Source organism: Macaca mulatta, chromosome 2 (genome assembly GCF_049350105.2).
Source record: "Macaca mulatta isolate MMU2019108-1 chromosome 2, T2T-MMU8v2.0, whole genome shotgun sequence".
NCBI classification, from domain to species: domain Eukaryota; kingdom Metazoa; phylum Chordata; class Mammalia; order Primates; family Cercopithecidae; genus Macaca; species Macaca mulatta.
In genome coordinates this window covers 96168876-96184466 of record NC_133407.1, presented here as the reverse complement: position 1 = coordinate 96184466, position 15591 = coordinate 96168876, and the positions used below count along the sequence as shown (strand labels likewise).

Here is a 15591-nt window from a genome sequence, read left to right as displayed (position 1 = left end):
AGCTGGAATTACAGGCGCCCACCACCACACCCGGCTAATTTTGTATTTTTATTAGAGATATGGTTTCAACATGTTGGTCAGCCTGGTCTCGAACTCCTGACCTCAGGTGATCCACTTGCCTCGGCCTCCCAAATTGCTGGGATTACAGGCGTGAGCCACCTCGCCTGGCCCTGGGCTCTTTCTTTAATGTCACTCTCTCGCCTCTTCTACTTGTAGTGATTTGTGGAAGTCGGTTTGTCGAGACTGTGTGCCTGAATCTTTTGGTGGCCCCATGCCCTGTGCTGACCCTAGGCTGTTCTTGGCAGATGAGGTTTCATGCTGGCTTCCCCAGCCTGGATACGCACGATTCCATGATAAAGATGTCTGGGAGCCACAGGTTTTCAGCTAATACCGTGAGTTTATTGATGCCAACACACTCTTTTGGGTTCCAACTAATGAAAGGATTGTCCCACACCAGCATCAGGGCAGTGAGGGACAGAGGTGAGTGATGGTGAGCTTCTCCTGTCGGCCTCTCCCACCCTTTCCATTCTTCTTTACACCTTGATCCTCCCACTCCTATTTGTGACCCTAATGACCACAGCCTATCACCCCCATTCTTGATTTAACAAAGTGTCACCAGAAAAGTGCCCCTTGATAGGCTTTTGCCAGGTAGATATTAAATATGGCCTAAAATCACTTGGAGCTAGGACCACACCAATATATTGGCCTGCAACCACTTAGCATTTTTTTTTTTTTTTGAGTTGCTATTTCTTCCTTCCTAAGATTCCCGGGGAGGTTTAGGTTCCCACGGTGAGTCCAATTCTACATGGAGTTATTTTGTCCCAGATCCCAGAAAAAGTTATACTTTGGGTAGAGGTTTGAACTAGAAAACTTTTAAGTCACTTTTGTGCGTGTGTGTGTGTGTGTGAGATGGAGTTTCGCTCTTGTCACCTAGGCTGGGGTGCAGTGGCACAATCTTGGCTCTCTGCAACCTCTGCCTCCCTGGTTCAAGCAATTCTTCTGTCTCAGCCTCTCGAATAGCTGGGATTACAGGCACCTGCCACCACACCCAGATAATTTTTGTATTTTTATTAGCGATGGAGTTTTACCATGTTGGTCAGGCTGGTCTCGAACTCCTGACCTCAGGTGATCCACCTGCCTCGGCCTCCCAAAGTGCTGGGATTACAGGCGTGAGCCACCGCTCCTGGCCCCTTTAAGTCACTTCTAACTCCTCAGGCTTAAAATTATAAATGAAGTGGGGAGGAGATACTTGAATCTGCCTTACCAAATCCATCCACAGGAATGACGTCAGCAGCTGGAGCTGTGCATCCTGACGAGGAAATTTCCATGCAGGATTATTAGTGTAAAAAGGTTTGGCCCATGTCCACCTCATATTCCCACCAATATTTACTAATTTATTGGGTCAGGCATTGTTGTAGATGCTGAATTGTCTTTTCCTCACTTGTTTCCCTTGTGTCTACGGGCAATTCTGATTTTAATTAATATACAGACTACTTTTTTCTAGAGAATTCTAGAAACGACAGGATTCAAAGACAAATGGCTTCCTGAAAAAATATCACTGTAGTATTCTTCTTTGTGCCTCTCCATTGCATAGGAAAACCATCTAACTTGTGTTAAATCCATCCAGGGTACCTCTTGTTCACCACGGGGCCAGGGCCATGTTGGGTTGACAGGGCAGAGGGTCCTTGTTCCTTATTAGAAGCCATGGGAAAGATGCAGGGACTAAATCTCACCACTCTCAGGATGGCAGACAGGGTGAAGGAGATATTGACATGGGTAGGGATGCTGTAGTTGGTGAATGGACAGAAGGCCTTTCTGTCAAACACTGCTTGGAAGGCAGCAGGGTCAACCCCATGCTGGTCAAAGCCTGAGCAATTGATGGTAAAAGCGTCGCCTTTTCCTATAGAGAGCAGAGACTCTGTGAGAGAGGGACTCTATTTCCAGGGCTGGAGTCTCTCTGCAGAGAGACAAAATAGGGGATATACTGAGAGGAGCAGGTGAGCCCCTCCTTCCCATGCCAAGACTCCCAAGGCCATGGTTGGGGGATGATGGGCTGGGCTGGTAGGCAAATGGTGGAAGTTGATGTGGTGAGCTGAGGTCAGGGCTCTATTCTCATTCCCATTGTTTCATCCTCATGCAAAGTTTGCCCAAATCTGTATGAAAACTTGGCTTAAGTGCAATGGCAGCTACTTCCAGGAGTCCTTTAATGTACCCGTCGCAAGGCTCTTGGCTCACCTAGCAGTAGAACTGCCCAAATCTTGTGGTCCAGGTCACCTAAAAATCGATGCTAATGCATTTCTCTCTCTAACTCTTAGGATCTTAGGTCTACTGAAGGCAAGAACTGATTTATCAAGAGGATAAGAGACATTTTACACAACTGTGCTTACTAGGTAGATATGGGAAATGTAGTAGGTATCTGACTAGGTGCTTACCTTGGTGCTATGCATTCATTTTGCTCTTCTCAGATTTAGTGACCTCAGTTATCTTGTGGGTTATTTCTAGCATTGGGATCATGAGGTGACATCACTGAGCATACAGCATTTGTTCAGTCACAAAATGAGGCCGGTGTGCCAGGCGCGGTGGCTCATGCCTGTAATCCCAGCACTTTGGGAGGCCGAGGTGGGTGGATCATAAGGTCAAGAGATCGAGACCATCCTGGCCAACATGGTGAAACCCCATCTCTACTAAAAATACAAAAATCAGCTGGGTGTGGTGGTGTGCGCCTGTAATCCCAACTATTCAGGAAGCTAAGTCAGGAGAATCACTTGAACCTGGGAGGCGGAGGTTGCAGTGAGCCGAGATCACGCCACTGCACTCCAGCCTGGGCAACAGAGTGAGACTCCATGTCAAAAAACAAACAACAACAAAAAACAAAAAACCACAAAGTGAGACCGGTGCAGATATCGTCTCTTGGCCACGGCCAGGGAGCCATCTGGGTAGTACCTGAGTGGCATCTTTGCCCCATTGCCATCATTATATGGTTCTTTTCTCTGCCTCCTTCTCTCTATCTCCATCTCTTTCCATAATATTTAAGGTACGTGCCCAGATTGGGAACAAATATTACTTCATGGAAGCAAAATATCTACTCATTTCCACCTCAGATTGTCCCCTCCCTCAGGGCATGTTTAAAATCAGCAGCTACTCTTCCCATAGATATCACATCAAGAGAAACAGAGACAAGGAGGGGGGAAGAGGGTTGAGGCAGAGGAGCATCAGAAGTCGGTGAAAAGGTGGAATTGGAGAAGTGGTGAAATGAGACGGTTTGATAGATCCCTGTGCAGGCAGGAATAGAGAAAGTCTGTTTGTACTCATCAGTGAAATGTTTTTCTACCTGTCAGCAAAAGGAAATCAGGACACAGACATTATGGAAGAAATATTTAACACGTTCATTCTGAATGCCCTCCAAGTGCTAGAGGTGAGTCCAGGTGTCCCTCAGAACCACATTCTGGTCTTCCCTGTTCTTGTCCCATCTTACCTTGAAGCAGAAGACTGACAGTGAGGCAGAGGAGGACACCCCCCCTCGCAGGCCACCCTCCTTCCATTCTTCTTTCTGGACTCTTCTCTGGGGACTCACCAGGAGCCCCCAAACGCTGGAGCTTAAAGGAGCTCAGACCACACCTTGCTTGCTGGTTTTGAATACTACTCATGGCAAGTGACCACTCCCTGTGAGAGCCTGTGGCCAGAGAGGTCCCACCAAGTGTCCTGCGTTGGCTCTGCCCAGGTGCACCTTCCGGGCTCCAGGCAGGCAGAAAATTGGGCGGACACTGGGGAGAAGCATTCTGTTTGGCAGCTGTGTGCTGAGATCCAAAACAAAATAATGTGCCTTAATGAGAGAATGTGGGCTGGGGAAATTAGGATTGTGTGCTTCTGAGACCAGGGACTCTGCAGATTTGGAAAGGTGGCAATACTTAGTGATTTGGTTATGAATACCAAAGTATATCTTTTTTTTTTTTTTTTGAGACAGAGTTTCACTCTGTTGCCCAGGCTGGAGTGCAGTGGCGCCATCTCGGCTCCCTGCAACCTCCACCTCCCTGGTTCAAGTGATTCTCTTGCCTTAGCCTCCGGAGTAGCTGGGACTATAGGCACCCGCCACCACGCCCGGCTACTTTTTTGTATTTTTACTAGAGACGGGGTTTCACTGTGTTAGCCAGGATGGTCTCAATCTCCTGACCTCATGATCCGCCCGCCTCGGACTCCCAAAGTGCTGGGATTATAGGCCTGAGCCACCAAGCCCGGCCCCCTTACCAAAGTATCTTACAGCTTTTGTTGACAGTGGAATTATTCCAAATGCCAAATTATAAAGCTTGGTTCATGCATTCATCATCTAGTGTCTGTACTTTTCCAGTAGCCCCTAACTAGATTTTCTCTTTACAGTGTCTCTGCCTTTCTGATTTATTCTCCCCAAACCAATGTTCTCTATATAATTTTTAGGCTATGCATTGATTACATGATAATAAAAAATCATAAAATTAAGATAGTAACACTTTGTGCTGTCAATAGTGTTAATACATAGCGTTATTGTAAACTAGTAATCTCAGCTAACATCAATATTATTGGCATGTGTTAATATTATGTCTTATGTCACCACATTCCTATTAAAAAAAAATCGGCTCAAATGAATGAATTGGAGCATTTTTATTTCAAGTATCTAAGCTACATTTCCAGAAAGACTTGGACATTTTTTCCTTGCAGAAAGGGTGAAGGGCCAGATGTAGAATACAAAAGAAACTTTGTTCAGAATCGATGATCAGGACAGCCCTAAGTAGAAAGTGCTGAAAAATGCAGGAATAACTTAGAGGCCCAAAGTAGGAAGGCAACTGGAGGGGGCTGCAGTGGATTCCATTTGAGGTTTGCAGTAGCCACAGTCCTTCAGACCTACCAGCTCTGCAAATAATTTCTTCCCTGATTTGGAAACTTGGCCAGCCTGAGCCAGAGGTTGAACGGAAAGGAAGAATCAAAGAGGGGAGAAAGAGAAGCAGAAACGTGGCTAGAAGTACTGGAGTGGAAGGAGCAAGAAAGGGAGGAAGAGAAGGGAACAGAGGAATTGTTAGAAAACCTGCTCCAGGCCAGGCATGGTGGCTCACACCTGTAATCCCACTTTGGGAGGCCGAGGCAGGAAGACCGCTTGAGCCCAGGAGTTTGAGACCAGCATAGGCAACATAGTGAGACCCCAACTCTACAAAAAGTAATTTTATTTATTTATTTATTTTTTTGAGACGGAGTCTTGCTCTGTCACCCAGGCTGGAGTGCAGTGGCGCAATCTCGGCTCACTGCAACCTCTGCCTCCTGGGTTTAAGCAATTATTTGTCTCAGTCTCTCGAGTAGCTGGGACTACAGCCATGCACTACCATGCCCAGCTAATTTTTGTATTTTTAGTAGAGACGGGGTTTCACCGTGTTGGCCAGGATGGTCTCAAGCTCTTGACCTTGTGGTACACCTGCCTCGGCCTCCCAAATTACTGGGATTACAGGTGTGAGCCACCGCACCCAGACAAAAAGTAATTTTTAAAATGAGCCAGGTGTGCTGGTGTGTGCTTATAGTTCTCACTACTTGGGAGGCTGAGGTGAGAGAATTGCTTGACCCCAGAAGGTCAAGGCTGCAGCGAGCCATAATGGTGCCACTATGTTCCAGCCTGAGCAACAGAGCAAGACTCTATAAGAAAGGAGAGAGAGAGAGAGAGAGAGCGAGCAAGCAAGCAGGAAGGGAGGGATGGAGGGAGGGAGGGAGGGAGAAAGATGTGTGCTACTCAGGAGGCTGAGGCAGGAGAATCACTTGAACCCGGGAGGTGAAGTGAGCCAAGATCACACCACTGCACTTGAGCCTGGGTGACAGAGCGTGACTCCATCTCAAAAAAAGGAAGGAAGGAAGGAAGGAAGGAAGGAAGGAGGAAGGAAAGAAAGAAAGAAAGAAAGAAAGAAAGAAAGAAAGAAAGAAAGAAAGAGAAAGAAAGAAAGAAAGAAAGGGAAGAGACAGAGAAGGAAGGCAGGAAGGCAGGAAGAAAGGAAGGAGAAAGAGAGAAAGAAAGAAAAGAAAGAAGGAAGGAAACCTGCTCATGGTTTAGAGCGTTCTTTCATGACTTGAAAGGGTTCACCTGGGAGACACGTTGGCACCTGCAACACAAGGTACTGGCTGACACAAGGAGGAAGTTGTTGTCATGAGGGCTGGGGCAACTGGCCAGGCTACAGATGCCCTCCCAAGCCAGGCAGCCAGGTGGTTCTATACATAATGTACTTTTAAAGCAAGTCAAACACAGGTGCAATCAAGGACCGATCTGGAAAGCCAGATATGTGAGTGGCCCCGGAAGTGGATTGAAGAAGAGAGAGCAGCAAATGAGATCCTAGGACCCTGGTTTTGGACTATACAAGGCGTCGATCTAGGGTATAGGAACCCTGGAAAAAATGGCCTATCGTCAGGGTGATTCTCAGCTTAAAAGGAGGGAAGTGGGGACTGAGGATGACTGAACAACCTGGCAGAAATGGAGCATGAAGTCTGTCCTTTAGATTTGACCTATCAAGCCATTTAGGACCAAAGTACAATGTCACAACGTGACTTGGACAGTGTGTCCTGGGAGTGCCTGCCTCCTCCGTCCCTTCTCCAATGGGCTCTCAGAAAGGGGAGGTCAGCCATAGAGCTTCAGTAGCGGAGATATCTTTTTTTTTTTTTTTTTTTTTTTTTCCAATATGGAGTTTTGCTCTTGTCACCCAGGCTGGAGAGCAATGGCGTGATCTTGGCTCACTGCAACCTCTGCCTCCAGGGTTCAAGAGATTCTTCTGCCTCAGCCTCCCAGTTAGCTGGGATTACAGGCGTGTGCCACCATGCTCAGCTAATTTTTGTAGTTTTAGTAGAGACGGTGAAACCATGTTGGCCAGGCTGGTCTCAAACTCCAGACCTCAGGTGATCTGCCCGCCTAGGCCTCCCAAAGTGTTGGGATTACAGGCATGAGCCTCCGCACCTGGCCCAGATGTCATTTTTCTGAGGCCATCAGGAATACGTGTTCCCTACATTCCTACATTCTCTGGAATATCCTGGGTAGTCTTTATGGCTCCCATTTTAATTCCCAGCACATGTCCTTCCTAAACCAAGCTATAGGCTTTCATGGTGGCTCAGAAGCTCTTCTCTGACTCAGAGGTCACTGTAGAAGGGTCAGGGACTTCCTCCACACTGTCTTCTTTCTCTGGGCATCTTTGGAGCTTATGTCTTGGGTTTACTTATCTCTAGAATTCTTGGGCACTCGGCCAGGACAACATCTGCAAATAGAGCCTCTGAATTTAGGCTTTAACTGCCTCCTTGGGTAATTCTGGGTTCAGTTAGGATTCCTATGAGCCTGCGGTTACCTAGAGCAGGGTTTCTTGACCTCAACACTGTTGACATTTGGGGCCGGGTAATTCTTTGGAGGATGTTTAGCAGCAACTCTGGCCCGTCAGCTGCCAGTAGGATCCCCCCACCCTAGTTGCAACCATTAATAATGGCTCCAGAGATTGCCAAAGGCCTTCTTAGGGGTAAAATTGCCTGCACTTGAGTACACTTGGCAAGTTGGGATTCTAGAAGTTCAATGCTTTTTTTTTTTTTTTTTGAGACGGAGTCTCGCTATGTCGCCCAGGGTGGAGTGCAGTGGCCGGATCTCAGCTCACTGCAAGCTCCGCCTCCCGGGTTTTTACGCCATTCTCCTGCCTCAGCCTCCCGAGTAGCCGGGACTACAGGCGCCCACCACCTCGCCCGGCTAGTTTTTTTGTATTTTTTTAGTAGAGACGGGGTTTCACCGTGTTAGCCAGGATGGTCTCGAACTCCTGACCTCGTGATCCGCCCGTCTCGGCCTCCCAAAGTGCTGGGATTACAGGCTTGAGCCACCGCGCCCGGCCAAGTTCAATGCTTTTTAAAATCCCAAATGACAATAGGGTGGTCATCACATCCTCTCCTCTCCTCCCACCCCCTCTTCTGACTGACAAGACAATTCCTAGCCCCTCTCATGAAACTCCCAGTATGGGCTGACAGCAGACACTTGAGACTCCTGTCCAGGTACTTTAGTATTGGCACCTGGTGTCTGCTGGGCTGTACTCTGGGGATCGGAAATAGGGAGTTTGGGCAATAGATTCCCTAAGACCTTAGGACACCAAGGTGAAACTTCTTCAGAAGGGTTGGGGCACAGACACTGGATTTAGGAGTGCAGTGCTGGGGTCCGGCGCCAGGCCAGCCGGCAAGGTCTGCGTGAGTAGGCATGAAAGCTTGCTCTACTCTGAAATGAGGGCAAGTGTCACCTTTCATCGGTTTCGTACACCCTGCGGAGGCACTGTGTGAGTACTGTCCTGGCCTGGGATGCACAGCTTGTTCTGGCTGAGGGTACCCCGGGTGGCTGAATAGTCAGAATCGGATGTTCCAGAAAGGCTAGAGGCTGGACACAGGAGCACTTGGGCCTTCAGAGGCTCAGGAGAGCCAGAGGTGGTTTGAGTCAGTGCTAAGGACACTGCAGGGCTGGGTTTCCAAGGCCTTCATGTTTGGGGGGGCAGCCCTAGATCTGTTGGAGAATACCATCAAGTCAGGTGTCGGTGTTTCCAGAAACCTTTGTGTTTCCTTGGAATTCCCTAAACCTTGGTTGCAGCTCTGCAACAGCTATCCCTGAGTTGCCTGGAAAAGCATTTCCTTCTGCCTAGGGCTGCCCATCCTCTAGGTGCCCTCGTTGGAGAATGGCCTCGTGCAGCATAGCCAGCCTTCCCAGGAGGGTAGAAAGTTAAGGCAAAGAATCTCTCTGGCAACCGTGCATTACCATCAAAACCCTCCAGCTTCACACCTGGTCACCTGCTTAGTGATCTCACTCCTAGTTTGGTATTTGCTACATTATCTATCCTTCTAGATTATTCTGAGTTCATTTGTTTGAAATGCAAATCTGACCATGTCTTTTTTTTTTTTTTTTATTTGTTTTGGAGACGGAGTCTTGCTCTGTCACCCAGGCTAGAGTGGTGCAGTGGTATAATCTCGGCTCACTGCAACCTCCACCTCCTGGGTTCAAACAATTCTCCTGCTTCAGCCTCCCAAGTAGCTGGGACTACAGGCACACGCCACCATGCCTGGCTAATTTTTTTGTATTTTAGTAGAGATGGGGTTTCACCGTGTTGCCCAGGCTGGTCTCGAACTCCTGAGCTCAGGCAATCCACCCGCCTCAGCCTCACGAGTGCTAGGATTACAGGCGTGAGCCACCGCACCTGGCTGACCCTGTCTTTCTTATACTTGAAATCTTTCAATGGCTCCCATTGTTGATAGTAGTTAAAATTGTTGGGCCTGAGAATCTGCGTTTCCAATGGACTTCCAGGTGTTGCTGCTCTGCAGCTAGCTGGCCTTGGGACCACACTTGGAGAACCATAGGCCTCCATGATGAAATCTAGCTCCTGAGCATGATATAAAATATACTCCCTGACGTAACTCCCACCTAGCTCCCCATCGTTTTTTGCCTAGAATTTTATGTTCTAAAAGAGTTGTTCTTATCTTTAATGTGTATCAGAATTACCTCATGTGCTCTACCCTCATCCTTCTGTCCCTAAATCACAGTCTTGGCTCCAAATCAGAAGTGCAGGCAGTTGTCCTCAGGAATTTCCATTTCATTCATGAGTGATTCTAATATGGGTGGGCCATATTAGAAACAGCACCCCCAGCCACATAATATATGATTTTACACCTCTATATTTTTCTCAATCTAAAATACACTTTCTACCATTGTTTTCCTGTGCTATTAATCAATTCTTTTTTTTTTTTTTTTTAATTGAGACAGAGTCTTGCTCTGTCACCCAGGTTGGAGTGCAGTGGAGTAATCTTAGCTCATTGCAACCTCTGCCTCCCAGGTTCAAGCAATTCTTCTGCCTCAGCCTCCTGAGTAGCTGGGACTACAGGTGCGTGTCACCACGCCTGGCTAATTTTTTTTGTATTTTTAGTAGAGATGGGGTTTCACCATGTTGTCCAGGATGGTCTCAATCTCTTGACCTCGTGATCCACCCGCCTCGGTCTCCCAAAGTGCTGGTGGCTCACAGGCATAAACCATCACACCCGGCCTAATCAATTCTTTTTTTTTTTTTCTTTCGAGATGGAGTCTCACTCTGTTGCCCAGGCTGGAGTGCAGTGGTGCAATCTCTGCCTCTGCGTTCAAGCGATTCTCCTGCCTCAGCCTCCTGAGTAGCTGGGACTACAGGCGTGGGCCACCATACCCGGCCAATTTTTTGTATTTTAGTAGAGACGGGGTTTCACCATGTTGGCCAGGCTGAGCTTGAACTCTTGACCTCAGGTGATCCGCCCGCCTCTGCCTCCCAAAGTGCTGGGAATACAGGCGTGAGCCACTGCACCCGGCCAATCAATTCTTAGAGATTCAGCTCAGCTCAAGTATCTGGTCTTCTGTGAAGCCTTCCTCTTGCAAGCACATGCATGCCCACACATACCTGAACTCTATCATGATCCCTACATTGGAAGCATCTCTTTGCACATACATCTCCCCTACTGCTCTGTAATGTCTTGGAGAGCAGGAATCACATCTTCTTCTTTTTTGTATCCCCAGTATATGGCATGTACTAGCAGACAGTCAATAAATGTTTGTTAAATGCCTGGACTGCCAGTTCACTATGCATGACGGGAGGGGACACAGGCACCCTGGGAAGATGTAAGAGGTGGTTGGGAGCTGCATGGGAGTCCTGAGGCCATATCAGAGAAGTTAGCTGCTGTTTCTGTGGTGTGGCTAGGGTGTGGGCCTTTGTCCTGAGTGCAGTCTGGGGGTGATTGGGGTTGGTAGAAGCACTGTGGTCTGCAGCAGATGGGATTCAGAGGGCTGGAGCCAGGGCCTAGCCTTTTCTTTCTTTCTTTCTCTCTTTTAATTTTATTACTTTTTTGAGACAGAGTCTTGCTCTGTCACCCAGGCTGGAGTACAGTGGCATGGTGTCGGCTTACTGCAACCTCCATCTCCTAGGTTCAAGTGATTCTCCTGCCTCAGCCTCCCAGGTAGGTGAGAATACAGGTGTGCACCACCACACCCAGCTAAGTTTGGTATTTTTTTTTTAGTAGAGTTGGGGTTTTGCCATGTTGGCCAGGATGGTCTTGAACTCCTGACCTCAGGTGATCCACCTGCCTCAGCCTCCCAAAGTGCTGGGATTACAGGCGCGAGCCACCATGCCCAGCCCCAGCCTTTTATTTCTGAATGCTTCTCTAACTTTCCAGAAAATGCCAGGCTCAGAATAGTCTACCAGAGCCACCACTAATTGAGTTTGTGCCATGTGCCCTATACAGTGTTAAGCACTTTACTTACAGTATTCTTATCCTCATGACTGCTTTCAGACCTCAGTATTATTACAGAATTCTCATTTTACAGATTGGAAAACTGAGGCTGGGGTGTAGTGATTCACACCTGTAATCCAGCACTTTGGGAGGCCAAAGTGGGAAGATCGCTTGAGGCCAGGAGTTTGACACTAACCTGGGCAATATAGTGAGACCCCATTTCTACATATGCCTGTAGTCCCAGTTACTTGGGAGGCTGAAGCGGGAGGATCACTTGAGCCTAGGAGTTCAAGGCTGCAGTGAGCCATGATTGCACTACTGTACTCCAGCAAGACCCTGTCTTACAAAACAAAGAGGCTGGGTGGGGTGCCTCACACCTGTAATCCCAGCACTTTTGTAGGCTGAGGCAGGCAGATTGCTTGAGCTCAGAGGTTTGAGGCCAGCCTGGGTGACATGGTGAAACTCCATCTCTACAAAGAATACAAAAATTAGCCAGGTGTGGTGGCGCATGCCTTTAGTCCCAGCTACTTGGGAGGCTGAGATGGAGGTTGCAGTGAGCTGAGATTACACCACTGCCCTCCAGCCTGGGTGATTGGGTGAGACCCTGTCAAAAAAGAAAGAAAAAGAAGGAAGGACAGAAGAAAGGAAGCAAAGAAAGAAAGAAAGAAAAGAAAAGGAAACTGAGTTGCAGAGAGGTCCAAAATCTTGCTCAGGCCAGGCACGGTGGCTCATGCCTGTAATCCTAGCACTTTGGGAGGCCGAGGCAGGTGGATCACCTGAGGTCAGGAGTTCGAGACCAGCTTGGCCAACATGGTGAAACCCCATCTCTACTAAAAATACAAAAATTAACCAGGAGTGGCGGTGGGTGCCTGTAATTCCAGCTACTCGGGAGGCTGAGGCAGGAGAATCACTTGAACCCAGGAGGTGGAGGTTGCAGTGAGCTGAAATCGCGTCACAGCACTCCAGCCTGGGTGACAGAGTGAGTCTCTATCTAAAAACAAAACAAAACAAAAAAACAAAAACAAAAAACTTGCTCAGTGTCCACTCGGGTGGAAATTGGTAGAATCCAGATTCGTAGCCAGATTAATCTGATTCTATTGCTCTTTCTTTGCTCTTTTTATTATTCCATAGCTAGGGAATATTGTTGACTGGTTCATTATGTCCCTAGGTTTTCATCAGTGAAATCCCTGGGCCTGAACAGTGCTTGGATCCCAAGGTAAATAGTAGGGACAGCAGCTGTAGTTTTGCAAATCACAGGCACCAATATCTGTCTCCTCAGCTTATCCCAAGAGGATCACACTGCATGGCCCCTGGTGGCTCTGTTCATCTGGGACTCTGGGAGATCAGATTTGGAATATAGATGTTAGCTGGCAAGGGCAGAATTTGATGGTGGAAGGAGGCTGTGAGGCCGCCATTGTGCATCCCGGATGGATGGCAATCACATGCAGAGGCCATTGGCCAGGGCTAGGCAGCTGGGAGAGCAGGAGGCATCTAAAGCACCCAAATAGCCAGCTGGGTCACAAGCTGAGGTCAGGCTGCTATAATGCCTGGGAGCAGGAGAGTGGGAGCATCCTGGGCCTCCTGAGCCGCACCTGGGGAAAAAGGCTGATGGACAAGCCTTCACCTGTGGCTGCCACTTTCACAGGCCCAGGTTCTTGTCCCAGGCACTGTTGAATGATGAAAACCTCATATTTGTCACTTCACTTCTCTCCACTTCATTTTTCCCGTCTGAAAAAGGAGGGGGTTGAGCGCGAAGTCTGTAATTCTTTATGTCTCTTGCCTCCCACCTAGAAGACTGTTTTGCACTTCAGATTTCAGCCTGCGTGAAAAACGGATGCTCTCTACTGTTTCACATTCAGTTTTGCAGCTTCTATCAACTTATTAATAATTTGTCAATAGCAATATTTGAAACATAATTTAATCTGTATTTTAGCTCTACTTTACAAATGAAAAAAAATTAAATTTATAAGGTTAAGCCAGTTGGCCAAGATGATCCAACTAGCAAGTAATGGCATCAGATTAAAAACCCAGGACTGCCAGATGCCAGATTTCTCTCTTCTGTACCTTTGTTTTTTCCTGCTGTATAAAAGAACTAGTGCCAACGAACTGTCAAATAAGAGAGGTTATCAAAGGGAAAATCAGAAATAGAAGAGGAGAAAAAGGACAGGTTTGAAATAATGCCTGTGGCTGCACACCTTAGAGTAGACCTGAAGGAAAGGGCAGGGGAAGCAAACATGATAATGAGACAAATATTCTAGCGTGCAGTTAATCCGGAACCAAAAGAAAGATTAAACATGGAAAAATGATTTTTTTTTTTTTTTTTTTTTTGAGACAGGGTCTCACTCTGTCACCCAGGCTGCAGTGCAGTGGCGTGATCTCGGCTCACTGCAGCCTTGACTTCCCAGGCTCAAGAGATCCTCCTGCCTTGGCCTCCTAAGTAGCTGGGACCACAGGTGCATGCCACAGTACCCTGACAATTTTTTTGTATTTTTTATAGAGATGAGGTTTAGACTGTTGCCCAGGCTGGTCTCGAACTCCTGAGCTCAATGGATCCGCCTGCCTTGGACTCCCAAAGTGCTGGGATTACAGGTGTGAGCCACCGTGCCTGGCTGAAATACTACTTATAATGGTTTAGCTAATGAGAAAGTGAACATGTGAGAAACACAGGATAGCACAGCAGATAAATGGACAAAGTGAGGAGCCGCCAGGCAGAAACAGGCCATCAAATGCAAGGTGGCACAGGCAGGACCAGTGCCTATAAGCAAGGTTTCTAAAGAGGTCATAAATTACCTTGCAAAGCCTTTCAGAGGTTTGCCAGATAACAAAAGGAAAGTCATTAGCACAAAGTGTACTTATCATATGATTCTATTATAGGTGGAACAGTGAAGCAGCAGGCACACCTGTTAATTTTGTGGGAGAGCTCCAGATTCAAAGGTTCTGTACGATTACCATTGATGTTAGGATCACATGTTCAGATTTTGGTTGTGGAGAAAATAAAATCACTATAATTATATCATGCCTTACTAAAAGGAGATATATAGAATCTTAATCCATGTGTCAAAAAAGATAAACTGCAGACTTTCTGTTAAAATAAAACTTAAAGCTACATTTTGGGGAAAATGTGAAGAAACGAAGCAGAGAAATATGTACCCGGCTGGGCACGGTGGCTCCCGCCTGTAATCCCAGCACTTTGGGAGGCCAAGGTGGGCAGATCACCTGAGGTCAGGAGTTCGAGACCAGCCTGGCCAACATGGTAAAACCCCATCTCTACTAAAAGTACAAAAAAATTAGCCAGGCATGGTGGTGCATGCCTGTAGTCCTAGCTCAGGAGGCTGAGGCAGGAGAATTGCTTTAACCTGGGAGGTGAAGGTTGCATTGAGCCAAGATTGCACCACTGCACTCCAGCCTGGGTGACAGAGTAAAACTCCGTCTCAAAAAAAAAAAAAACAAAAAAACAAAAAAAAAAAAAAGGAAAAAAGAAAGAAAAAGAAAGAAATATGTACCTGAAGATGGGGGGAAGACAAAATAATGCAAATTGATCTTAAATAATTTCAGAGCCCCTCAAAAGCTGGGTAAACAAGCTACTCCGAAAAAGTTTAGGATGAGTTTCTAAGTGAGAATGACCAACTCAGGATGGGGTTATAGGAGTGGAAGGTCCGCAAGGGTCTGGCAGTAGAACGTACATTAGCAGCAAAAAAACTAAATCCAGAGGGAGCACAGAGAAAAGATGGATTGCTCAGAGTCGATTTGGGAAATACACTCTCCAGAAAGGAATGGAGAAAGTATAAATAGTGAACTTAGGTGCTGGGTCTTATGACAGAGGTGGGGAGGTAGTGGGTAAGGGATAGGGGTGAGACTCGGGGAAGTAGGGGAGGGAGTAAAAGGAAATGTAAAAGAAAGTTTGTCTTTGGGATCCTGATCAGGGCCTTGCTCTTCCTGTTTTAATTCTCCTCAAGTGTCAACCGATAGAGACTTGAAGTGATACTGATGTCTCCACATGGGACTCTGAGCACCTCTCTGGGTTTCCTCCTCAATTTGGAAAGCAGTGTAGCAGACAGGTTAGGAGTCCAGCCTCCAGGAGTCAGCCAGCCTCGGGTCAAACTGCAGCTCTGTCACTTAACTAGCTGTGGAGCCTTGTGAGACCACTAACTGGCCTCTCTGTCTTCATTTTCTACGGGTAAAAAATGGAGACAATAATACGAAACCACAGTTCTAAAATCTAAACGGCTTGGAAAACCAAATGATTTTTTACAAATATTTGGTGGCGGCCGGGCGCAGTGCCTCATGCCTGTAATCCCAGTACTTTGGGAGGCCGAGGCAGGTGGATCACCTGAGGTCAGGAGCTCG

General features: G+C 47.3%; 1 protein-coding gene across 1 annotated transcript in view; it reads right to left on the bottom strand.

The window, feature by feature from the left end:
• The window catches only part of HTR3C (5-hydroxytryptamine receptor 3C), a 34257-nt gene extending 30715 nt beyond the window's left edge, over positions 1-3542 (bottom strand). Inside the window, exons 1-4 of the mRNA XM_077994103.1 lie at positions 3476-3542; positions 1734-1900; positions 1274-1309; positions 345-463 (exon numbers count right to left, since the gene is read on the bottom strand). Of these exons, the coding sequence (XP_077850229.1) occupies positions 345-463; positions 1274-1309; positions 1734-1900; positions 3476-3542 (389 nt within the window). The remainder of the gene's footprint in view (positions 1-344; positions 464-1273; positions 1310-1733; positions 1901-3475) is intronic.
• Between the last annotated feature and the right edge of the window lie 12049 nt (positions 3543-15591).